General features: G+C 46.9%; 1 protein-coding gene across 1 annotated transcript; it reads left to right on the top strand.

Annotated features, from left to right (window-relative positions):
* Positions 1 to 4,919: 4,919 nt before the first annotated feature.
* On the top strand, positions 4,920 to 25,806 carry LOC132580704 (sorting nexin-19-like). The gene is made up of 9 exons (XM_060251703.1): positions 4,920 to 5,222; positions 5,872 to 7,585; positions 9,148 to 9,286; positions 11,988 to 12,088; positions 15,418 to 15,537; positions 18,785 to 18,903; positions 21,686 to 21,782; positions 23,283 to 23,469; positions 25,784 to 25,806. The coding sequence occupies exons 2-9, from the start codon at positions 5,918 to 5,920 to the stop codon at positions 25,804 to 25,806; spliced, it is 2,454 nt and encodes an 817-aa protein (XP_060107686.1). The 5' UTR covers positions 4,920 to 5,222; positions 5,872 to 5,917.
* The last annotated feature ends 132 nt before the right edge of the window (positions 25,807 to 25,938 follow it).

The following is a 25,938-nucleotide window of genomic DNA, read 5'->3' on the forward strand; positions in this document are numbered from 1 at the left end:
CCCCCCATGGTCTGATTCATATTCCTACTCCTTTCCCAGACACCGCATTGGAGATCCAGTCATAGAATTGTAAAGACATTTGTTATATGTAGCATCTACTCACATCTTGAGAAGACAAGAATCACTGGAAAAGACAATGATGTTAGGAAAAATTAAAGGCGGCAGGAAAAGAGGCAGACCCAACATGAGATGGATGGACTCCATCGAGGAAGCTACGGTTTGCAACTGAGCTGTTAACTGCAGGATGTTATAGAGGCCATTGGTTCATAGGGTTGAGAGCAATTTGACAGCACTTAACACAGAGAGAGAGAGTTGCATCTTCCATGGAATGCACTCATCTCTTGCCAGATAAATATTACCTTTCCCCAGAGAGAACGGCACATTTCTTCCCCTTGTTCTGCATGCAGGCTAACTGTGGTTGAAAGCATTGTCTTCACCAGGCCGTCCTTTGCTGTTCAGTGTCTTTCCTGGGGCTGCGGGTGGTGATCCTTCTCAAGTGCAGAACGGAACCATGTGGAAACCCTGAAAGTGTCTTAATATGTGCAAAACCAATTATGGGGTGGGGGGAATCCCTTGGAAAGCCCAGTAGTATACCTGGACAGCAAAAGCCCCTTCCTCTTCTCAGCCTCCTCCCTGTTTGGTTTCCTGAAGGAAGAAGATGGTTTACTCTTCTTCTGACTGAGGACAATTTGCCATATGGGAAGAGGGGGTTTCCACTGTAGGGTTTTTTGAATTGCTTGGCCCATCGGAGAATGACAGTGAGGGGGATTTCCATCAAAGAGTACATGTTGTCTGTGTCACCTGTTGCAGGTGAACTCTAACCAATTTAACAAGCGTTGCAAATGCAAAGGAGGTTATTATGATAGTTTGTGCTGCATAATGCTTGAGAGCTAGAGGGAACAGCCTGGAAGCCCCCCCCCCCAACTCTCACCTTAGCAAGGTAGGGTTGCCAGCCTCCAGGTGGGGCCTGGAGATTTCCTGCTTTTACAACTGACCTCCAGCTGGCAGAGATCATCATCATCATTTTATTTGTATCCCGCCCTCCCCGCCGAAGCAGGCTCAGGGCGGCTAACAACATTAAATCAATACATTAAGTACAATAATATTCGAAACAATAACTAATTTAACAATTGAATTAAAATTAATAAAGTTAATAAAATTAATAAAATTAACATCCTGGTGCTATTAAAACAGATAGTGATTTTTCTTAGCAGCCTCTCTCTCTTACAGAAAATAGATCATCTCCCCTACAGAAAATGGCTGCTTTGAAGGGTGGATTCTATGGCATTGCACCATGCTGAGGCCCCTCCCCTCCCCAAACTCTGTCCTCTTCCAGATCCACCCCCAAAGTCTGCAGGTATTTTCCAATACAGACTTGGCAACCAGGGCTTTTTTTTTAAAGCAGGAACGCACAGGAACGCAGTTCCGGCTGGCTTGGTGACAGAGGGTGTGGCCTAATATGCAAATGAGTTCTTGTTAGGCTTTTTCTACAAAAAGCACTGTGTGAAACAATGGTGATATCAGGGGGTGTGGCCTATTATGCAACTGAGTTCCTGCCAGGCTCTTTCTACCCAAAAAAGCCCTGCCAGCAACCCTAGGCAGGGGGCATCCAGAGATGGTCTTGGAGAACTGCTCAGGCAGGCGTGAGAGAAGCTCACAGCCCCCATGGATGCCAGCATCCTTTGATTTCCTGCATTTTAATAATTTGAAAGGCAATGCCGGTTGGCAGCATAGAACAGATTTTATAGACTTCTTCAAAAGCTAAATGTTCAGAAGCAGCAAACGGGAGCAGAGATCTGTGTGGCAGGGTGATTAGAGCTCGAGGCCTGGTTTTAAAGCCCCACTCAGCCACAGCATTCACTGGGTGACAGAGGGCCAGTTCCATCCTCACCTCCCTTGCAGGGTTGTTGGGAAGATAAAGTAGGGAGAAGGGAAGCCTGGATGTTGCCTGGAGCTCCATAGAAAGGGGGGAGGGTGATAAAAATAAAACACGCACAATAGAAGCAACCCTAAAGCTACAGTAGACAAATCAGTGGATACCGGCATCTGCAGTAGAATGTACAACTGGAGGGGACATGGTTAAGAAAAGACCTGCGCTCATCTAACTCATCTCATCTGAGTTAACATGCTTGGTCTTAGATTGAGGGCTGCTTCACTCTGGTGGAAATGGGAAGCCTTGTCCTCTCATCCTGGGTGTGTGAGAGCAGACTTAAGGAGGTTGTGTTAGAGCGACTCAGCATGCCTGGATGTTAGGAGTTACATCGCTCAGTGTGTATAAGGTATTACCTTCTTTGTCTTAACCTGGGAGCTGCCCCCTGACCCCTTCTCTCTTGCTCGCTTTGTCCTCTCACTCACTTCCTATGGCCTTCCATGGAGACACACACCTCTGCAGGTCTCTCTGGATGCAGTGCCCTCATACTCCCACACAAGTGATGCCAGACAAGCTGCCCATTTGTGATAGAGAAGTTACTCTTTAGGTTTGACATCTTTCTCTCTCCTTTTGACTGCAACCTGAATGGGAATGGAAATCTACTGGAATAACTATATGTTTTTATCTTTTGCCATATACTCCTTGGGAGATTTATTTACTGCACTCTTCTATGACTGGTCAAAACTCTGCTATATTAACCAAATATCCCAATAAATTGTACTAGATACAACACAGATTTTTGGTTGCATCAAAAGGCTTCCCAGAACAGGCAAACAAACAATGGCTGGTCTCCCATGGAAAAGCTCAAACACCAGCAGCAATTCAACACAGAGAGATCTGTCTGATCCTCTTAGGAGGCACTATGCTCAGTAGCTTTTCTTCCTTGGAAAACATAAATATCAGCAGTAACTCAGCTTTCTCCAGCACAGACGGATCTGTTTCTAACTCATGGCCAGTGCAAGAGTTTTGTATGTAGAGAACTCTTGGTTCAATGGCTGGCATCACCATAGAGATGATGGATGCTGAGGAAAATGTATGCATGCCTGGATGGGAGTCTAAAACTGCTGTTGACATCGCTCTCCTCTCCTCCATTTATCCCCACAACAACCCTGTGAGGTAAGTTAGGATGAGAGTGACAGGCCCAAGATCACCCAGCAACCTTCCATGGTAAAGGGAAATTTGAACCAGGGTGACCCATATCATAGTAGTCCAATACTGTGATTAGTATACAAGACTGTCCTTTTGCTCGACAGCTATTCAGTTCCTTGGAATGCTATTGCCAGGTAGGGCAGACAATACTGAGCTAAATGGAAGAATGGTCTGGTTTGGGATGAGATTGAGGTGGAGTATAACGCCATAGAGACTAACTTGCAAAGCAGACATTTTCTCTGTGGTCTGCAGATCACTCATAATTCTGGGAGATCACCACATCTCACCTGGAGATTGGCAGCCTAGCTGTGAGACAGACAAGCAACAAATATATATTAGAACAACTATTGTGATGCCTGCTGGACAAACTGGCAGAGAGGGCTCTGGGAGACCCAGTTTCAAATCCACACCCTCCCATGGGAACTTGCTGGGTAACCTTGGTCAGTCACACACTCCCCCATAGTCTACCGCACAAAGTTATTGTGAAGATAAAATGGAGGATAGGATGTTGTAAGCCACTTTGGGTCCCCATTTTGAGGGAAAGAGGATTACAATGTAAGTAAATAAAATGTAGTTGAAACAAAACACAGTATTTAATTAAATGCAAAATTATCTTTTTTCCCAGGTATGCCATAAGAAAAAGAGGGTTCTTCATATACCAGTTATAGTTCTGTTTTTCCCCCTTTAACATTGTAAGGGTAGATTCAGGTGGGTAGCTGTGAAGCAACAGAACAAAGTTTGAGTCCAACAAAGTTTAATTCTGAGTATAAACTTTTATGTGCAGGCACACTTCAAGTACCTGAAGAACAGTGTTCCCTCTAAGCTGAGTTAGAATGAGCCCGCTCACAGATTTTTAGCCTCCAGCTCACACATTTTTGTCTTAGCTCAGGAAGGATGACCCGAGAGCACAATAATTTATGCAGTAGCTCACAAGTTTGCCAGGAGCTCACAAAGTAGAATTTTTGCTCACAAAACCCTGCAGCTTAGAGGGAATATTACTGAAGAGGTGTCCATGCACAGTTTGGTCTTAAGACAATGACGACTGCAGATTTATACACCGCCCTTCTCTCTGAATCAGAGACTCAGAGCGGCTTAGTCTCCTATATCGTCTCCCGCCCCCCACCCACAACAGACACCGTGAGAGCTCTCACAGCAGCCGCCCTTAAAAGGACAACTCCTGCCATAGCTGTGGCCGACCCAAGGCCATTCCAGCAGGTGCAAGCGGAGGAGTGGGGAATCAAACCCAGTTCTCCCAGATAAGAGCCTGCACACTTAACCACTACACTAAACTGGCCAAAGGTGCCATTGGACTCATTGTTCTGTTGCTTCAGACCAACATGGCTGCCCACCTGAATTTACCTTTCAAATATTATGAAGCGACAGAACAAAGTTTGAGTCCAATGGCACCTTGAAGACCAACGAAGTTTAATTCTGGGTATAAGCTTTCGTGTGCATTTTAAGAGGTTCTTATTACACGGAGGGTTGTGCTCTTCCGCTGTAAATGCCCAAACGGAAGGGGCGCTGGACGAAACCGGCGCAGCAACCAGGCCGGCTGAACCTTCTCCTCCTCTCCGCCTGCCGTTGCTGTCGCCATGCGGTGCCGCGCTCTGAGCGCTAGGTGGCAACGAAGAGAAACCCAACCCCGCGCGCGCCTGGCTTTGTGCGCTCACCTCTCTTCGGCAGAGAGACCCAGGAAGCTCTCGGGCCGGTGCCTGCGACGGGCTTTCTGGCCAGAGGGGGCGCTCGTAGCCCCGCCGGTTGCGAGGATCCTGGGGGAGGAGGCGGAAGGGCGGCCGGCAGGGAGGCGGTGGAACTGCCCGGCGGCGCCTTTGGAGAGCCCGTGACGCAGGTGGCGCCTGGCGAGGGAGCGGCGCGCAAGAGAAGCCGGCGTCGCTGCAGAAGCAACTTGGCGGAACAACTCCTGCCGGGGCCAAGTTTTGCAACGAGGGCAACTTGGGGGGTTTTGCAAGCAGGAGGGCCACCAGTTTGGATCTCGCCTGCCTTTTGCAGAAGTCCTTGGGAGCCTCCCAATGCGGGAGCAAAAAACGAGATCCCTGGCTGGGACACTTCTCCGTCCATTGCAGCTTTTCCCCGGGCGCCGCTTGGGGATGGCCGAGAAATGATTTAATGTGAATCCTCGCAGGTGGGGAAACTGCAAGAAACGAGCCCCCCCCCCCCCGCTGTTGCCAGCAGTGTTCCCTCTAGGCAAGGTTAGTGTGAGCTAGCTCACAATTTTTTAGCTTCTGGCTCGTATATTTTTGTCTCCGCTCAGGAAAAATGGTCCTAGAGCGGTAGCTCTCCAGATGTTTTTTTTTTGCCTGCAACTCCCATCAGCCCCATGCTGGCTGGGGCTGATATGAGTTGTAGGCAAAAAAAATCTGGAGAGCTACCGTTGTCCACCCCTGCTAGAGCAAGCTAATTTATGCAGTAGCTCACAATTTTAATGCCAGTAGCTCACAAAGTAGAATTTTTGCTCACAAGTCTCCACAGCTTCGAAGGAACATTGGTTGCCAGGTATGGGTTGGAAAATACCAGGAGACTCTGGAGGTGGATCTAGGAGAAGGTGGGGTTTGGGGAGGGGAGGGGCCACAGCAGGGTACAATGCCACAGAGCCCACCCTTCAAAGCAGCCATTTCCTCCAGGGGAGCTGATCTCTGCTAGCTGGAGATCAATTGTAAAAGCGGGAGATCTCCAGGCTCCACCTGGGGGTTGGCAACCCTATCCCCCCTTTAAAGCTATTGTATGCATTTTAAAAAAATAATTTATAAACTTTTGTTGCATGATTTGCATAGGAGTGAGGAGCTCTTCACTGTTCTAAAGGAGAACTAAAATACAAAGATGTTAAGAGTCCAAGACCCTGGCGTGAGCTTAAATGACATGGTGGGGAACAGGAAGCTGATCGCCTTTGGGGCCCTGTTGGGCTGGCTGCTGGTTGTGCACTTGCTGGTGAACGTTTGGCTGCTCTGCATCCTCTCCGGCTTGTTGGCAGTGCTGGGGGGATGGTTTGGTTCCCAGGCAGTGATCGGAACTCGCAATCGGGTCCACCTGGAGAGGTTCCTTCTCCTGGAACCCTACCCCCCGAACCTGGAGGCAGAGAAAGAGCTGGACGAGGAGATCGAGAACATGATCCAGAAGATCATTCGGGACTTTGTGTCGTCTTGGTACAGTGCTGTGAGCCGGGAGCAAAACTTCGAGCGAGAGGTTCAGAAAGCCATGATGAGCCTCGCCCAGGAGCTGAAGAGGAGGCTGGCCTTGGTGAACAAGCAAGCCCTGACCCAGAAGGTGCTCCTCCTCGGTGGTTGCCACTTGCAAGCTTACAAGAAAGCCCGGGAAAAGCTGGCACTGGTGAGAAAATTCGATGACCCGGCTGAAAGAGCCAATCGCCTTTGGCTTGAGTACTGTGAATTGTCAGCCCCACACACTGCAGTTCGGAGCCCCACAAACGAGGTGGACTATGCCCGGCGTATTGTGGACTTGCTTCTGCGCATCTTGGTGCCCGAACCACACCTAGAAACCAGGACTGGACGCTTCGTGGTGGTGGAGCTCGTGACTTGCAATGTGCTGTTGCCCATGATCAACAAGATGGCAGACCCTGACTGGCTCAACCTCCTGTTGATTGGGATCTTCTCCAAGGCTGGTGGGAAAACAGCCGAGGGGAAAGAAGAGGCCGTGGGGTTGCCCCTGGAACCAGCCCTTTCCCCGCCCCAGCTCGTGGTACCCAGTTCACTGCCACTGCCGTTTCCATCAGAAGCCATCCCAGAGGTATGGATGTTGTCTCCCAGAGGTTCTGAATCTTCAGTCTTTGACACCATGGATGCTTTGGAGTATCATCAACTGGAAAGGAAAGAGTCCATCGGCAGAGAACTGAGCTCTGACATAGATGGAAGGAGAGCCAGTAGCACGTCTGCATCCAGCCTTCAGCCAGATACTTTGGGATCCTTCTTCCCTCCTTGTGAGGATCTGGAAGTGGAATCCCCCATGTCGGATGTAGGAAGGGACTCTGGCTCCATGGTCCTCATGTCCACAGAGGAATTCCTCACAGACTCCCTCGGTGCTCTGGAGGGGCCCAGTCGCCTGGATCAAGAAGATGGGGTGGGAATCAAAAGCAAGTTCTTAGACAACAGTCATGGCTGTAGCTTGGAAGCCAACCTCCGGAGCCCTTCCCTGAGCCCATGCCCTGACATCCAGATCGAACCAGCCACGGACAAGGAGGAGACCTTTGCTTCCCTTACGGCTCTTCTGGAGGACTCCCAGAAGTCTTTCTCGAGGCGGCCGTCCTACCTGGGGAAAGACTTGGTGTCGTCTGAAGGCCTGGTCCACTGCCCTCAGGATCTGCCAGGCTTGCTGTCCTCTTCCCCCACTGCTCCCATGGGCACCTTCAGCTTTGAGCCACTAAGTAGCCCAGATGGTCCAGTGGTCATCCAGAACCTGCGAATAACTGGCACCATCACTGCCCGAGAACACAGCGGAACGGGGTTCCACCCGTACACCCTGTATACAGTCAAGGTAACCAAATAGTTCCTCTGTTCATGTTATGAATGGATAGGCAGATTGTATTTAGTTAGAACACTTTTATGCTGCCTTTCCACTCAATTAGGGTCCACAGGGCAGTGAATATTTAAAAAACAAACATTTGACTAATTACAGATATAGTTAAAATTATAAAATGTTTCAATATAAAACTCATGAACAGCACTAGAAGGAGGGCCGGTAACTGTTATTTGGGGGTATAGCCAGATGAAGCAAAAAAGTCATCACCTGCTGGGACATTGATAGAAGAGATTGGATTTATATCCCACCCTTCACTAACCAAAGGAGTCTCAGAGAGGCTTACAATCTCCTTTCCCTTCCCCCCCCCCCCCGCAACAGATGCCCTGTGATTGAGGTAGGTGGGGCTGAGAGAGCTCTGAGAGAATTGTTCTTGTGAGAACAGCTCTGAGAGAACTTGTGACTGGCTCAAGGTCACATCAGCAGGTCCATGTGGAGGGGTGGGGAATCAAACTGGGTTTTCCAAGATAAGAGTCTGCATTCTTAACCACTACACCAAAGTGGCTCTGATAAAGAGAGACAGATGGAAGGGAGGGAATTCCAAAGTTTCAGTGGCCCTTCCTTGGATCACCATGCATCTAGTTTGAGATGGCAGGGGCAACCAAGGCAGGACTTCCAAAAATAACAGGAATGACTGGGTAGGACAATTGGTCGCTAAGTAGATTCTGCGTTATCAATATGACAGTGAAGCATGGATTGTTCATAATTTTTAAATCAGTGATGTTCTTCCAATGAAGCTGTTGGGCAGTAGGCTCAGGACAGACAAAAGGAAATGCAATTTTACACAGAGAGTGATTCAAATGTGGAATCTTCTGCCAGAAAAGATGTAGTGATAGCCACAGGAATAAACAGTTTTAAAAGGGGCTTAGATAGCTTCGTGGAGGATAAGTCTTATCATTGGTGACTATCCATGGTGGCTGAGGGAAACCTCCACATTTAGAGATGCTAAACCTCTGAATCCCAGAGGCAGGAAGCAACGTCAGGAGAAGGTCTTGGCCTCTGTGCCCTGTTGTTGGCCATCCAGAGGAGCTGGTTGGCCCCTGAGTGAGACAGGATGCTGGAGTAGATGGACTGTTGGTCTGATCCAACAGGGCTCTTCTTACGTTCTTATGAGGGGAAGGCCTTGGCCTTTAGGCTCTGTTGTTGGCTGGAACTGGTTGACCACTGGGTGAGTCAGGATGCTGAACTAGATGGACCATTGATCCGATTTATCAGGACTCTTCTTTTTTAAAAAAAATGGCTCTTTGACATGCCAGTTGCAGCTCTTCTATATTTCCCAATGTCCCGTGTTTCAGCCGGGGACCTTGCCTGATAGTGGGGTTTGCAGTTGGCCAGTGGTTTCTATCATGAATGGGTAAGCTGTGAGCCTCTCCAAGATGCAGGCTGCCATTTTTAAGTGGAACTCTGTAGTTCTTCCTCTAAAGCCCTTGTGCCTTCTGTGCCGTTTATACAGTTCTGGTAACACAGGAGAAAGTTACTTGCGTTCCAAGGCTGAGTATCATCTCCTTTGTCTTCAACAGTATGAGACAACATTGGATAGCGAGAACACCAGCAGCCTCCAGCAGGTGGCGTACCACACAGTGAACCGGAGATACCGGGAATTCTTGAACCTGCAGACCCGATTGGAGGAGAAGCCAGATCTCCGGAAGTTCATAAAAAGTTAGTACCAAATTTTGCTTATTTCCGCCTTTTTGGGTAACTCGGTTCAGCTCAACGGCTTGTAAAAAAATAAAGTATTGCAGGAAGCTCTCTTCTGTAGTACTGAACAGTCAACAAGCGTGGAGGCAAGCTGGATAATAATCTTAAATATTTATGTGGAGTAAACTATTATTTCTGTCTATCCACTTCCCTGGGAAAGAATAGTGGTAGAATTAATCTGAGTGATTGAAATGCTGCCAGTTGCATGGCTGGTAATAATAATAATAATAATAATAATAAATTTATTTTTATATCCCGCCCTCCCCCGCCAAAGGCGGGCTCAGGGCGGCTTACAGACATGGCATTCCATGATTCAAATAAAACAATATACACAACAATTTAAATATAATCAGTTACATAAATAATTAAATAAAATAGATAAAATAGGTGCTATAAATACTATAAGTTATGATGTCCACAAGATGGCTAGGTAACTACACGTCAGTTTAGCCGGGTTCTATTTCAAAGGCAAGCTGGAAAAGAAATGTTTTGCAAGCCCTGCGGAATTGGTTCAGGTCCCGCAGGGCTCGTATCATCTCTGGAAGATGGTTCCACCATCGAGGGGCCATTACGGAGAAGGCTTGCTCCCTGGTAGTCTTCAGTCTAGCCTCTCTTGGCCCAGGGATTGTTAGCAGATTTTGAGAACTGGATCTTAGTGCTCTCTGGGGAATATATGGGGAGAGGCGGTCCCTTAGGTAGGCAGGTCCTCGGCCATATAGGGCTTTAAAGGTAATGACCAGCACTTTATAGCGAACACGGTACACAACCGGCAGCCAGTGCAGATCCCGCAGCCCAGGCCGCACGTGTTCCCACCGTGGTAGTCCCACTAGCAGCCTGGCCGCCGCGTTCTGGACTACCTGAAGTTTCCGTGTTCGGTATAAGGGCAGCCCCATGTAGAGGGCATTGCAGTAGTCTAGTCTCGAGGTGACCGTTGCGTGGATCACAGTTGCTAGGTCGCTGCGCTCCAAGAAGGGAGCCAACTGCCTCGCCCTCTTGAGATGGAAGAAGGCGGATCTAGCAGTGGCAGCTATCTGGGCCTCCATTGATAAGGAGGATTCCAGTAGCACTCCCAGGCTCTTGACTTTGCGCACTGGTATCAGTGGCGCACCGTCAAAAGTCGGTAGGGTAATCTCCCCTCCCGGTCCGCCGCGGCCCACGCAAAGGACCTCAGTCTTCGCCAGATTCAACTTCAGCCCGCTCAGCCTGAGCCAGTCAGCCACGGCTTGCAACGCCCGGTCCAAATTTATAGGGACGTTGCCAGCCCGGCCGTCCCTATAATATTGGTGGTGGAAAATGCCACTAAACCACAGCTGACTTACATTGACCTCATAGGTTTTCTCAAGGCAGGAGGCATTCAGAGGTAGTTTGCCATTGCCTGCCTGCTGTCTCTATATAGTGACCCTGGTATTCCTCGTGGTCTCCCATCCAAGTACTAACCTGGGCTGACCCTGCTTAGCTTCAGAGATATGATGAGTAGAGGCTAGCCTGAGGCATCCGGGTCAGGGCCTGGGAATATTAAAATGCAATTAATAAATGTATCGTATTGGTTAGTAACATTTTAGGTAGTTTTTCTTTTAAAAAAATACATTCAGGTTCTAGTCTGAGGATTGTTTTACAAAAATAATTTTAGCCTGCTGACCTCTTGAAGGAGAAAACACTGTTGAGGAACATATGAACATATGAAGCTGCCTTATACTGAATCAGACCGGGGGTCCATCAAAGTCAGCATTGACTTCTCAGACTGGCAGCGGCTCTCCAGGGTCTCAAGCTGAGGTTTTTCACACTTACTTGCCTGGACCCTTTTAGTTGGAGATGCCAGGGATTGAACCTGGGACCTTCTGCTTACCGAGCAGATGCTCTACCACTGAGCCATCGTCCCTCCCCAAATATATTGTATATGGTATATGTTGATATATTGTAGCCATGACATTCATCTTGATCTTCCCCTCCCCTCCTCACACACAGTTGACTAAGGCTAATATATTTTATTTATTTATAAGGCTAATATATCTTATTTATTTATTTAAAAGAACAATATTTTATTTTGTTCTTTAAACAACAATTATTTTAAAGAACAATATTTTGGCAATTTATTTATTTATTTGGCACACAATTGTGGGCATTTTATTTATTTATTTATTTTCCGCATTTATATCCCGCCCTCTGTGCCGAAGCAGGCTCAGGGCGGCTAACAACATTAAATATCCAGAATAAAACAGTAAAACCATAAAACAATAAGAACAATTACAACAAGATCAGATTAAAATTAACAATTGCACTTTAAATATTAAACAATTTTAAAACAGTTTTTGGTGCTAAGTTCCATACCAGCAGAAGAGTGGGGTCAGAAGGTTGTGGTTCTGTGGACAGAAATCCTTCCATTTATGGAGACTTTAGCTGGGATTTGAGCAGCACATTTTTATTTCACCTTTCCCAAGCAGCGTTCCCTCCCTCATGTTGTCCTCACGACAGCCCTGTGAGGTAGATTCATCAGAAGGAGTGACTGGTCTGCGCTCACCTAGAGTGGGGATCTGATCTCAAGTCTCCCAGATCTTAGTCCAACTCTCCATCCACTACACCTCACTGAAAAAAAAAAATGTCTTTTATTAACGTTGTTCAAGGTGGTATGAGATTCATGGATTTATTTTTTCCCCCCCTCGAGATGTAAAAGGTCCAAAGAAGCTCTTTCCTGATCTTCCTTTTGGGAACATGGACACAGAGAAAGTGGAAGCCAGAAAAAGCCTCTTGGAATCATTCCTGAAGGTAGGGAAAGACTACTTTACACAGAGAGTGATTAAAATGCGGAATTCGCTGCTAGAGAATGTAACCAGCTTTAAAAGGGGATTTGATAGATTCAGGGAAGATAAGTCTGGCTGAGGAGAACCTCCACATTCAGAGACACTAAACCTCTGGATCTCAGAGCTAGGAGGCAAGATCCAGGGAAGGCCTCGGCCTCTATACCTTGTTGTCGGCCATCCAGAAGAACTGGCTGGCCATTAGGTGAGACAGGATGCTGGACTCGATGGACCACTGGTCTGATCCAGCTGGACTGTTCTGTAGTTTTTATAAAGGCCTTGGCCTCTATGCGCTGTTGGTGGTCCTCCAGAGGCATTGGGTGACCACTGTGTGAGACAGGATGCTGAACTAGATGGACCACTGGTCTGGTCCAGCAGGGCTCTTCTGATGTTCTTATGTACCCTCTCAATTTAAGTAGGTGCGAAATCTTGAGACACAAAATAGCATCCCAACTAGAATAGCCCTGCTTGTTCTACCATCTTCTGGCTTAGATGCCATCTTCTCTAAGGTGTTGAAAATGTGATTGAGAATAGGGGAGGGACGGTGGCTCAGTGGTAGAGCATCTGCTTGGTAAGCAGAAGGTCCCAAGTGTTCAATCCCTGGCATCTCCAACTATAAAGGATCCAGGCAAATAGGCGTGAAAAACCTCAGCTTGAGACCATGGAGAGCCACTGCCAGTCTGAGTAGACAATACTGACTTTGATGGACTTAGGGTCTGATTCAGTATAAGGCAGATTCATACGTTCAATATAAAGTTATAGGATTTATAAAGAAACAAAGGAGGCCTAGCTGTTTTCTTAGCCCACTCCCCCCCTTGTGAATTGGGAATGGTACAGGTGTTTAATCTGTGTGAACCCTTTCCTAACCAAAGCTTCTCTTCTCCTAAAATACTAGCCTGAGGTGCTTTCTGTTTTTCAACTCAAGTTGTTCTGCTATGTTGTAGTCAAAGCATCAGTTATCCCCTTCAGAGCCCCTGTTATTCAGTCTCACCACACTTGTCAACTGGAATTTGTTGCAATGACTGTTGATTCCCTTGAAGCAGCAGGGACTCATGTTTGCATTACATGAAAAAAGAAAAACGAAATCTAAACATGAAGAAGGGTTCCAGCTTGGTAGAGGAGCCACAGCTCAGCAAAAGAACATCTGGTTCACATGCAGAAGGTCCCAGTTTCAATCCCTGGCATCTCTAGTTAAAAGGATCTGGCAGTAAGTGATGTGAAAGGCCTCTGCCTGAGACCCTGGACAGCTACTGCTAAACTGAGCAGACAGAACATAAGAGAAGCTATGTTGAATCAGGCCAGTGGCCCATCCACTCTGTATCACACAGTGGCAGAAAACCCCCCAAAAACCTCAGGTGCCATCAGGTACAGTACTGACCTTGATTGACCAATGGTAAAAGGCAGCTTCAAGTATATATGTGGTAGGGAGCCGCCATTGCTCACTGGCAGAGCATCTGCTTGTCATGCAGACAGTTCCCTGGTTCAGTTCCCAGCATGTGCAGTTAAAAGGATCTAGCAGTAGGTATTATGAAAGATCTCAGCCTGAGACCCTGGAGAGCTGCTGCCAGTCTGAGTAGACAATACTGATTTAGTAGGACCTGATACAATATAAAGCAGTTACATGTATTCAGTTGGGATTTCTTTTGAAAAAAGATAATGTAGATGATCTGCTTAAGCTGAAGGGAGTCTCTGCAGGCTGGAGGAAGAGTTGTTGATTGGTAGGATACCAGCCACCGTTTCTGAACTCCAATCCGTAATTATTTTCTGGAGTGAAATACCAAATTTTATTTAGATAAGCTTTTAGCTGATAGAGATCAAGAGATTACCCTAAATGTGGCAAAATTTGCTATGCAAGCTATAATAAGATCCTGGAAGCAAATCATTGGAGGAAGTATTTAACTGGTTTATTAACCCTAAGACTTAAAAAGCTGGAACTCGGATGTATATAACCGAGGTTGATTTTATACTTGTATGTTCTATTCTGAATGTATGTTTATGTCTAGAATGTATATTCTATCTGATTGGTCTTTGACCGTATTTATACTACTACTAAAAGTTACGGTGGAGGCAGGCAACCAAGAGAGCGCCAGGCAGTCAGCTGCAGTACTGCAGTCGGAGCCCTCTGCTCATGACCTGAGTTCGATCCCAGCAGAAGCTGGTTCAGGTAGCTGGCTCCAGGATTCAGCTTTCCATCCTTCTGAGGCTGGTAAAATGAGTACCCAGCTTGTTGGAGGGAAAGTGTAGATGACTGGGGAAGGCAACGGCAAACCACCCCGTAAAAAAAGTCTGCCATGAAAACGTGAAAGCATCGTCAACCCAGAGTCGAAAACAACTGGTGCTTGCACAGGGGACTAGCAGGGGTGGAATTTTAGCAGGAACTGCTTTGCATATTAGGCCACACACCCCTGATGTAGCCAATCCTCCAAGAGCTTTCAAATAAGAACCTTGTAAGCCCTTGAAGGATTGGCTACATCAGGGGTATGTGGCCTAATATGCAAAAAAGGAGCTCCTGCTAGAATTCCACCCCTGCTCGTAAGTTGCACATCTAAATAAAGGGGAGGCCATGGCACCACTGAATGTGTGCCTGGAAAGGTATTGCTACAGGGATGGTGATGGAATTTCCAAACGTTCCTGTAAACCAGGAACTTTAAAAAAAGGGGGGGGGATGATATCTGGGTGAGGGATGGGAGGAATATGTCCATTTTGGGGGAAAAAATTAATAAATGATGAAGTGAATGGTGTCAGTACTGAGTAGAAAGCCTCATGCAGAGGCTTCCCCAGTAGGGAAATGGGTTTGGCTTACTTAGAACAAAAGCCTGGGGAACGTGTGGTTGAGTAGAGTTTACGTCCCCAATGTAACGCCTGTGGGTGCCAATGGCAAGCACCCAGTGATACCTGGTTCCCACCGTGTTTTGAGAGAGAGGGGCCATTTCTGATTGGCCACTGGATATCTCATTGGCTGTGCAGATTCAGCATCAGCAGCTGCCACAATGTTGGTTTTATTTTCTGTCTTATTCTTCTTTTTCAGTGTGCTTCCTTAAATTGTGCTTCTTTTGCCCTGCACATGGGCTTCCTCTGGTCGTGTGTGTGGCGCTGCCTCATGTAGCAGCTGTTTCGTAGTTGCACCCACCACCCTATGTCAGAATGCCCAAAGTGTCTGCTGGCTCCAAAAAGGTTGGGGACCCCTAGGGAAGGGATTGTGTCCCCCCTCTAGCTGGCATGAGGAACCTGTGTTGCTGGCCCTGGTTCAAAGGAAGCTGGATGTGCCCTTAAACTCATATCTCTGGTTGTTTTCAGCAATTGTGTGCTATTCCTGAGATTACCAACAGCGAAGAGATGCAGGAATTCCTTGCCTTGAACACAGATGCCAGGATTGCCTTTGTGAAGAAGCCTTTTGTGGTCTCCAGGATTGATAAGGTAGCGTGCTCAGTCCTGCCAATTGTGTTGCTTTCTAACATTCTCAAGAATTACAACCATTGAGATAGAAGAAGAAGAAGAAGAAGAAGAAGAAGAAGAAGAAGAAGAAGAAGAAGAAGAAGAAGAAGATGATGATGATGATGATGATGATGATATTGGATTTATATCCCGCCCTCCACTCCAAAGAGTCTCAGAGTGGCTCACAATCTCCTTTACCTTCCTCCCCCACAACAGACACCCTGTGAAGTGGGTGGGGCTGGAGAGGGCTCTCACAGCAGCTGCCCTTTCAAGGACAACCCCTGCCAGAGCTATGGCTGACCCAAGGCCATGCCAGCAGGTGCAAGTGGAGGAGTGGGGAATCAAACCCGGTTCTCCCAGATAAGAGTCCGCACACTTAACCACTACACTAAACTGGCTGATGGAGTTCTGCTTTGTGTTCAGAATGTTCCAGGTTCAATCCCTGCTTTCTTCAGCTGAAAGAATCAGACAAAGAGATGTGAAGGGGTGGGGGAGAAGATGATGATACTGGATTTATATCCCACCCTATACTCTAACTCTCAGAGCGGTCACAATCTTCTTTTCCTCCCCCCCCCCCCCACAACAGACACCCTGTGAGGTGAGTGGGACTGAGAGAGCTCTTAAAGCAGCTGCCCTTTCAAGGACAACTCTACTAGAGCTATGGCTGACCCAAGGCCATTCCAACAGCTGCAAGTGGAGGAGTGGGGAATCAAATCCAGTTCTCCCAGATAAGAGTCCCCGCACTTAACCACTACACCACCCCTCCTTTTTTTTCCTTTTTGACTTTTCTCCCCTTTATTTTTTTTTTTCTGATGGGAAGAATTGAGGAATTTGGGGAGGACTGAAAAGAGCTCAGTGTTCTCTATTTTATAAAGTTCAGGTTAATATCTGAATATGCTGATAGGCCTCCCTGTTGTGATTCCTTGAGAGAGCGTCTATCCAAGTTATAACTTTCTTTTGTTTACTGCAGAATTTGTTTTTTACCTTCACTTCCCCCCACCCCCCAATCTCTCAGGTGGCAAAAATTAAAGAAATGTGTGCTATGGTAATGTTAAGGGGGCATCGCTCTGCAGCTTTTTATCAAATATTGAATAACTTTCCTCTTTTTTCCTCATAAGAAACAAATACATTTGTAATTTTAAATTCCATAAATATCCCAAATGGTACAGTTTTACATGCTAAGTTATAAATGATGCATTTTTTCCTCATACAAAAAAAAAGACGTTTAGAATTTTAGATTCCATAAATATCCCAAATGGTACCATTTTATATACTAACTAAGCTATAAATGAAGCATTTCTTGTTGTTAAATCAGTAGAAGCAGTTAAGGTTTCATAGGGAAATAAGTATTGCCTATATTTCAATCCCCCCCCCCAGCCATTTTTTCTGGGGCGGGGGGGGGGAGAGAAAGAAAACTCCCCTCTCCAGAGGAATTCAAAATTTTTGGTAATTTTACATCTCTTGCCAGTTGGAGATGTCACTGGCAAAGACAGCTATACTATAGTGGGTTCAGCACAAGGAAGAGGCGACGTGGTAGTGATCATAGCTCTTTATTAAGTTCAGCGAGTATAGGGCTGCGCTAAAAGACTGAAGAAATGGGCCAACGGGGCCATTGGGGTTCTCAGAAACTCAGGGTTCTCGCGCAAGCACGTTATTGGATCATTCAAACCAGCAGGGGGCCTGTGATTGGTGCAGGGCAGCAGGGATTTGAATCCTGCTGCCTATTGTTCCTGGGTCCCCAAGTTCAGTCCTTATGACTCCAATGAGCTCAGCAGGAATATCCATAGCAGTCTTCACTTTGATCCTCATACACAACAACAGTAAAGCTAGAAGTTGAGATCAGTGGGGGCGGGGTGGGGGGGAGAGGACAACCCAACATGAGGTGGATTGACTCAATCAAGGAAGCCACAACCCTCAGTTTGCAAGACCTGAACAAGGCTATTAACTATAGGATGCTTTAGAGAATGTTGATTCATGGAGTCACCATAAGTCGGAGGAGTTTGACAGTCACACAACCAAGTTATAGGTAACATGAACAATTTCTCTTTGGGACCCTCAGTCCGCCATCCAAGCAATTAGTTTCCCCCTGGCTATTTCATCTTAGGAAAATGACACAACGGAAGAGGCAAAAAGCTTTATCTCTCTGTGTGCCCTTAGAAATAGAATTCCTGACTGGGAGACTGGTGCTGCCATGAGACTAGAGTGATAGGTTGGGGAGCCAAAGCCCGAGCCGTGGAACAACAAAATGTGTCATCTGGCCATCAAGGCCCTTGGCTCCACCAGCTCTCTTCCTGTGAGGAAAACGTCGTGCATTTCACTTAGTAAGGACCAGAGGTGGGGCCATGGCTCAGTGGTAGAGTATCTGCTTCGCATGCACGTCTGAAATTTAATCCCTGGCATCTCCAGTGAAAGAGGTCTGTCAGGAGCTGATGTGAAAGATCTCTTTCTGAGAGCCGCTGCCAGTTGGGAGTAGACAGTGTCCATCAAGAGTCTGACTTAGTAGAAGGCAGCTTCCTGTGAGTCGCACTGTGGGCAAACACTCCTCCAGCCTTACTTGGTCTTCTCAGTAGGAACAAGGACCTTATTTCCCATTTTATACACACCCTCCGTGGGATGCCTGTGACATACAGAGGCAGGAGGTGGTGGTGGTATTGGTGAAGCTAATGGCACAAAATTCCAAGGGGCCAAGTTGCTGGGGTATCATAACAGAAAACCCCTCAGGAAGTACCTTGAGCGTTTCCTTCTGAATGTTAGAATGTCCCAACTGTGACACAAAAGGGTCTCTTAAAGCAGGGGTGTCAAACTCATGAGGACCAGATCTGACATAACTGAGACCTTGTTGGGCCAGGCCATGTGTGTCATAAAATGTAATGCCAGGTAGTGGAGACATGAACTTTATAAAGGACACAGACAAACACAAAGATTTTGTTTTTTTGAAAACCTTTAAATAAAACATGCTTAAAAGATTAGCACTCATGCAGTTTTTTATTTAATAGTCGCTAATAACTGAAGGAAGCAAGAGAGAGAGGGAGAAGGAAGCAGTTTTGCTCGTGGGCCTGATGGGAGCCCTCTGGAGGCCTGATTTGGCCCCCAGGCCTCACGTTTGACACGCCTGTCTTAAGGAATCTTTTTGTGGGGCTCTTGGTACATCTCATAACAAGGGTTGAGTGGTTAGTAATCTTCTTAAGATGGTCCTGACCTCTCTGGCTTTCTTTGTGGTCCGTTTCAGATTGTGATGAATGCCATTGTGGACACGTTAAAGACGGCGTTCCCCAGATCTGAGCCTCAGAGCCCCACGGAAGACTTGAGTGAGGCGGAAGTGGATGGGAAGTCCCAGAAGACAAATAAGTAAGGGTACCCTTGAGGCTCACTTCCTTTGGTCTGAGGTTGGCCCCCTTCTGTGTGGAAGATTCGTACTCTGAGAAGTGATGGCCACTCGGTAGCACTTTGCGTTGCCCTCGCTGCTCAGAAGTACTTCGCACTCGCGTTGGCCTCTAACTCTTTCGTATTCTGCTGACTAAAGATGGCTGAGGGCTTACAGGAGATAGTTACTGTTGCCAGCTCTGGGTTAGGAAATACCTGGAGATTTTGAGGGTGAAGCCTGGGGAGGGTGAAGATTGGGGAGGGGAGGGACCTCAGGAGAATATAATGCCATTAAGTCCACCCTCTGAAGCAGCCATTTTCTCCAAGGGAACTGATCTGGGTTACCTTGAGATCAGTTGTACTGGCAGGAGATCTCTTGGTGCCACCTGGAGGTTGGCAACCCTTTATAACTTCTATGGGTTGTAGAGCCATCAGCAGCCTCGTCAAGGAGGAGGGGTGTCTGTTGAGTGTTCCCTGGCCAAAAATACAAAACAAGTGGATAGAAAACAACGTTGGGGATACAGCTGATCTGAACCTTTTCCCTTAATATGCTCATTTTCTTCTTTCAGGGAGGGTTGTGAGGGAACAGTCGCATAGTCTTCAACAGGGGTCATTTTTGTAGAAAAATAGGTTGTGGAGCTCATCCAGGGATTGTTATGCAGCTACACCTACTATTCAATGGTCAAGGTATGTGGGGAGGAGGAGGGGGAACCCTCAGAAAGGTTCAGGAACTGTGTTCCTGTGAGCTCCTGCTGAATTCAAGGCTTGGTCTTTAGCACCCAACAACTGTTGGATGTTTAACAGTACAGTAAGGGAGGGGCTGTGGCTTCGTAGTAGAGCATCTGCTTTTCATTGAGAAGGTCCCAGGTTCAATCCCCTGCATTTCCAGTTAAAAGGATCTGGAAGTAGATGCTGTGAAAGACCTCAGCCTGAGACCCTGGAGCGCTGCAGCCAGTCTGAGTGGACAGCACAGACTTAGTTGGGCCAAGGGCCTGACTCAGTATAAAGAAGGGGAGATTAGATTTATACCCCGCCCTTTGCTATCCTAGGGAGTCTCAGAGCGGCTTACAATCTCCTTTCCCTTCCCCTCCCCACAACAGACTACACCGTGAGGTAGGTGAGGCTGAGAGAGCTTTGACAGAAACTGCTCTTGAGCAGAACAGCTTTGAGAGAACTTGTGGCTGACCTAAGGTCACATCAGCAAGGGCATGCGGTGGAGTGGGGAATCAAACCCGGTTCTCCCGGAGTCCGTGCACTTAACCACTACACCAAGGCCGCCTCATGTATTTGTGTACCTCCGCATGAGACGATAGAACCCAGGAATGTTTGTACCGTTCGAGTCATCTCCTTGAATAAACGAGCATTTGCAGGAGAAATAAATCCTATGAGATTATCCTTCGGTTTCTCCAAAGGGTCGTATTTTTACCCTGAGCATCATGTGCTCTTCAAAGGCCACGAGATGTGGGAGCCAGCAAATCCTTAGCATTGTTTATCCAGAGGAACAGCAGACTGGTACCGGCCATGTGAAATGTTTGCCATTTCTGTAGATGACTGGCCGGTCAGGGATTCTTGGTTAGAACAGGGTGAAATGCCGTGCTTTTTGCAGCCATATCTGGGACGCGGTTCTTGGAACAGGATTCCGCTTCATTAAAGCCATCAGATAAACAAAATGAAATCTGGTGTGTTTTTAAAAGAAAAAGAAAAAAACCACTTTGGCTGGATATGACATTCCTTCGCATATAAACAGAGTCTTTTACTTCAGAAAGCCAGAAGACCCTTCCAAATTACTCCAGCCTCTCCCTGCGTGTAGATTCCATAGAGGGAATTTTGCAGTTTGCTTTGCATCCTGAGCCTGTGTATGTTTGGAAGCAAATCCCACTGACGTTTAAGGAGACTTGCTTCCTAGTGAGTGCACTTAGGGACATCGCTGTGCTGTCCTCTTCATGGAGCACATTTTCAGTGCAGAAAGCAAAAGCATTGAAGAAGAAGAATTGCAGATTTATACCCCTACCTTCTTTCTGAATCAGAGACTCAGAGTGGCTTACAATCTCCTTTATCTTCTTCCCCCACAACGGACAACCTGCGAGGTGGGTGGGGCTGAGAGGGCTCTCACAGCAGCTGCCCTTCCAAGGACGACAACTCATAGCTATGGCTAACCCAAGGCCATTCCAGCAGGTGCAAGTGAAGGTGTGGGCAATCAAACCCAGTTCTCCTAGATAAGAGTCCACACATTTAATCACTACACTAAACTGGCTGTTTCAGAGTGGCTTACAAATCTCCTTTTCTTTCCCCTCCCCACAACTGACACCCTGTGAGGTGGGTGGGGCTGAGGGCTCTCCCAGCAGCTGCCCTTCCAAGGACAACTCTTGCGAGAGCGATGGCTAACCCCAAGGCCATTCCAGCAGCTGCAAGTGAAGGAGTGGGGAATCAAACCCGCCTCTGCTTGTCCTTTCAGTTGACAACTCCAAGAGGTGGAACTTCATGGAGTCTCCATTCGTCTGTTGCAACTCAGTGGCACATTTTACCTTCAGCTGATGTGTCAAAGCTTTAACTTGTATGTGTGAGCAGGTGGTAACTCTTTCAGACTTTTGTATCGCTTCATGCCATGTTACACGGCATGCTTCTTTAGTACCACCCCCCCTTCAGATCCATGTCTGGACAAGCTCTTTCAGAGGCGAATCAGAGGTGATAAATGCCATAAATAATTGTTTAAATTATCAAAAAGAAATATTTCTCTGAAATAATGTTGGGGTTTTCTCTTTCACAGGTCCAAGCTAAGGTTCTCATCCGGTAAAATTGCCCCTGTGTTAAATGTGGCTGGAACACAAGAGAAGATTGCGTACTCCCTGAGGGAAGGCACCTCTGTAAGTTTATCACGTCTCTGAGGAAAGCTCAGTGAGGATTGGGGGCTTGAAATATCCCTCTTGTGTTTCTTTTGGATATCTTTCTGAAGTGTTTCTGTGGCAGTGTTTTGATTTGAAGTTTATTCAGTGAAAGCCAGTGTGGTGTAGTGGTTAACAGTGTTAAACTAGTACCTAGCAAACCCAAGTTTGAATCCCCCGTTGTTCCATTGAAGCTCATTGGGTGATTTTGGACCAGTTGTACTGTCTCAGCCTAACCTACCTCACAAGGTTTCTTCATTTTTATTTTGTGTGTGTCCTTGTGCATGTCTGGAAGCCATGGCTGTCTTCTGGTGACCTCTTCTGAGGCATGGAGGTTGTTCAGAAAAGTGGCTTGATACAGCCTGCCTCTGCCTCCCGTCCTGGTATTCCAAGGAGGTCTCCCATCCAAGGACTTGCCAGGATTGGCCCTGCTTATAGCTTCCAAGATCTGACATGATTGGACTTGCCTGGGCTGTCCAGGTCAGGGCTACCTCACAGGGTTTTTGTGAGGATAAAATGGAGAAGAGAATGATGTAACCCACTGTGGGTTCCTGTTGGAGTGAAAGGCAAGATATAAATGAATTCAATAAATAGTTATATGCATTTGAAACAAAAATGGTAAAAACTGTGTTGAAATAGGGGTGGGGAGCGGAATGTGTCATGAAGAAACAGAAAATGGTGCAAAAATAAAGGCTTGTGTTTTTGATTTGCACGTGGGAAAAGAAGAAGAAGACTGTAGATTTATACCCCGGCCTTCTCTCTGAATCAGAGACTCAGAGTGGCTTGCAATCTCCTATATCTTCTCCCCACAAAACAGACACCCTGTGAGGTGGGTGGGGCTGAGAGGGCTCTCACAGCAGCTGCCCTTTCAAGGACAAGTCCTGCAATAGCTATGGCTAACGCAAGGCCATTCCAGCAGCTGTAAATGGAGGAACGGGGAATCGAACCTGGTTCTCCCAGATAAGAGTCCACCACACTTAACCACTACACCAGACTGGAGAGCCGGTTTGGTGTAGTGGTTAAGTGTGCGGACTCTTATCTGGGAGAACCGGGTTTGATTCCCCACTCCTCCACTTGCACCTGCTGGAATGGCCTTGGGTCAGCCATAGCTCTGGCAGAGGTTGTTCTTGAAAGGGCAGCTGCTGTGAGAGCCCTCTCCAGCCCCACCCACCTCACAGGGTGACTGTTGTGGGGGAGGAAGGTAAAGGAGATTGTGAGCCACTCTGAGACTCTTCGGACTGGAGGGCAGGATATAAATCCAATATCTTCTTCTTCTTCCTCTCCAACATAAAACAGGGATTTGTGACTCAGAATAGTAGGCAGCATCCAGAATAGTGACTGCAGAATTTGGCAGCATCCATTCTTGGGATTACCAAAACCTGCCTTTGAATCACTGGAGAAGATGGCGGCTTTTCCGGAATGAGAGTTTCGTTTGTTTTGCTCTGGAGTTCTGAGAAACTGACATACTCATGCTTTCCTTAGGTGGTGGAAGGTTTGTCCCTAGCAAGAATGGAGTCCTTCATCCAGAAGCAGGAGAAGCTTCTGGAAGCGATGCTCAAGGAAGGCCTGGAGAGTGAAGGAGATGGAGACACTTTTGACGATTTGGCAACTCAAGACTCAAATCCCTTGGAGATGCTGCGGCAGCCCGCTGAAGACAGCGACGATCAAGGTGAGCTTCATTTCTACTTCAGAGGGCTTGACTTGTCTTTCTCCCTCTTGCCCTCATTTCCTAACAGGGATTCTTTGCCTCTGCCTGACTCTCACACGCAGGAGACTGAGGTAGCAGAATAGACCGTGCCACTACAAACTGCCGGGGGTGGATTCCAGTTTTGATATTCCTTTGCACCGGAAAAAAGCCATGCAAATTTAACAACAACCACCCCCCTACCAAGTTCTGTTCTCCGCCTCCCCCCCCCACACACACACATTATTTGCTGTGCTGACTTTCTATTTGTGGGGAGTTTTTAGTGTAGTGGAATCTTCCAAGACATAGATTCAGGTGGGTTAGGGTTAGCCATGTTGGTCTAAAGCAGCTGAACAAAGTTTGAGTCCAACCAAGTTTTATTTACCTTGAATAAAACTTTGTTGGTCTTAAAGGTGCCACTGGACTCAAACTTTGTTCTCCCAAAACATGACCCTCCAGTTGCAGTGGTACAGTTCGTTCTGTGCTTTTGATTTATTTTTTTATCCTGGCCTTCCCCCAAGAGATGAGGGGTGCAGACTTGGTTCTCTCACCCACCCCTCCCCCAGTGTTATCATCAAAATAACCCAGTGGGGGAATGTAAGCGGAGAGAGTGTGACTGGTCCATGGTTACCCAGCAAGCTCCATAATGAAGTGTGATTTGAACTTGAGTCTTCCAGGTCCTATTCAGACACTAAGGGGTCGTTTCAGGTCCTACTCCAGGTCCTACTCAGACGCTAGGGGTCGCTTCATAGAAAAACGGGCGCTGGAGCTCATTAGCATAACTCATTTGCACCTCATTTGCATATGCCACACACCTCTGACATCACCGGAAGGTGTACTAAATTATATCAGCTCAGCATCTACCTTAAAATGCTTCTTGAATTAGAATTGACATTATAAAACCTTACTCCGATCATACTTTTAAAAATTACTTTCTCCCATGTGGCCGCAGTGGCATGATGAAGATTTCCATCACTCTGCTTTATGCGTTTTGGTTATTTTCCCATTATTTTGTGTGAACCATATTAGAAAGTTTGTCAAATCTTAAGAGTTCAGCAAAATTCTCACAGAGGGTTTGAACAATGGAGCCCAGAAGCAAGTATTGGGTGGGAGGAGGTAAGAAAGAACACCATAAAATGTAGAGGTTCTGAAGCTCTGCTCCTGTGAGCTCCTGCCCCAAATGAGGCCTACCAATCACTAACCCATGCTGTCTCATTCCACCATTTAGAAGAAGAAGACCGTAGATTCATACCCTGCCTTTCTCTCTGAATCAGAGTCTCAGAGTTGCTTACAATCTCCTTTATCTTTTTCCCCCACAGTAGATACCCTGTGAGGTAGGTGGGGCTGAGAGAGCTCTCGCAAAAGCTACCCTTTCAAGGACAGCTCTTGCGAGAGCTATGGATGACCCAAGGCCATTCCAGCAGCTGCAAGTGGGGAATCAAGCCCGGTTCTCCCAGATAAGAGTCCGTGCACTTAACCACTACACCAAACTGGCTTTCCTGTATGTTTACTTTATGTGTAAGCAGGATTCAAAGGTGGCAATTGTTTACCCGAATGTGGCTGCTTTGCAGAGCTTGGTTGCTGAGTCCTGATGTTACCATCAGGGGGTACCAAAGCGACATAAATGAAAAAGACCGGGGGGGGGGGTATAAATAGCAGAAAAGAAAACTAATTCTGTGTCTGCACCACAAACGTAAATGTCTTGGTAGTCATTCGCTCTCCCTAAGGACTCTTGGCAACTGTAAGATTTTTTTAGGATTATTTTGTGTGCTTGGGATGGAGGAATAGAGATGATCTGGATTCTTGGAAGGGCACCAGGATAGCTAAGCTGGTGAAAAGTAGGATCTTTCCAAGGTTTGCAATCTCTTGGTTTCAGCATAGTCATCCTACTTTCAACCTTTCTTCTCCCTCGTGCAAATTGAAACCCATGGGTCTTTTAGGTTTCTTCCCCTGTCACCCCCCTCCCTTTTATCTAAGACAATTTTAACATTTAATTTTAATTTTTGCATCAAGTGTGCATAAATGGCAAAAAAGAAACAATGGAATGCAAGCAGCAGAAATTGGAGAAATGAAAAGGCTCACATTGGCAACATGCAGAAAAGGATATATCTGTACATCCCCTGTACAAACCTGATCTCAACCTCTGAGAGCTCTCTCAGCCCCACCCGCCTCATATCTGTTGTGGGAGAAGGAGATAAAGGAGATTGTAAGCCACTCTGAGACTCTGATTCAGAGAGAACGGCGGGGTATAAATCTGCTGTCGTCTTCTTCTAAATGCCTGAACCTTCTCTCTTGGTAGGTTGTGGTTTCCTAAACAAATGAAGAGCCTTGATGACCTGGCTTCTCCCACCCTTCCCTGCTGCGTGTCTGCCTACAAAACACCTCAGTTTGATATTGTGGTTAAGTGTGTCAACTCTAATCTGGGAGAACTGGGCTTGATTCGCCACTCCTCCT

The sequence above is a fragment of the Heteronotia binoei genome, chromosome 12 (genome assembly GCF_032191835.1).
Source record: "Heteronotia binoei isolate CCM8104 ecotype False Entrance Well chromosome 12, APGP_CSIRO_Hbin_v1, whole genome shotgun sequence".
NCBI classification, from domain to species: Eukaryota; Metazoa; Chordata; class Lepidosauria; order Squamata; family Gekkonidae; genus Heteronotia; species Heteronotia binoei.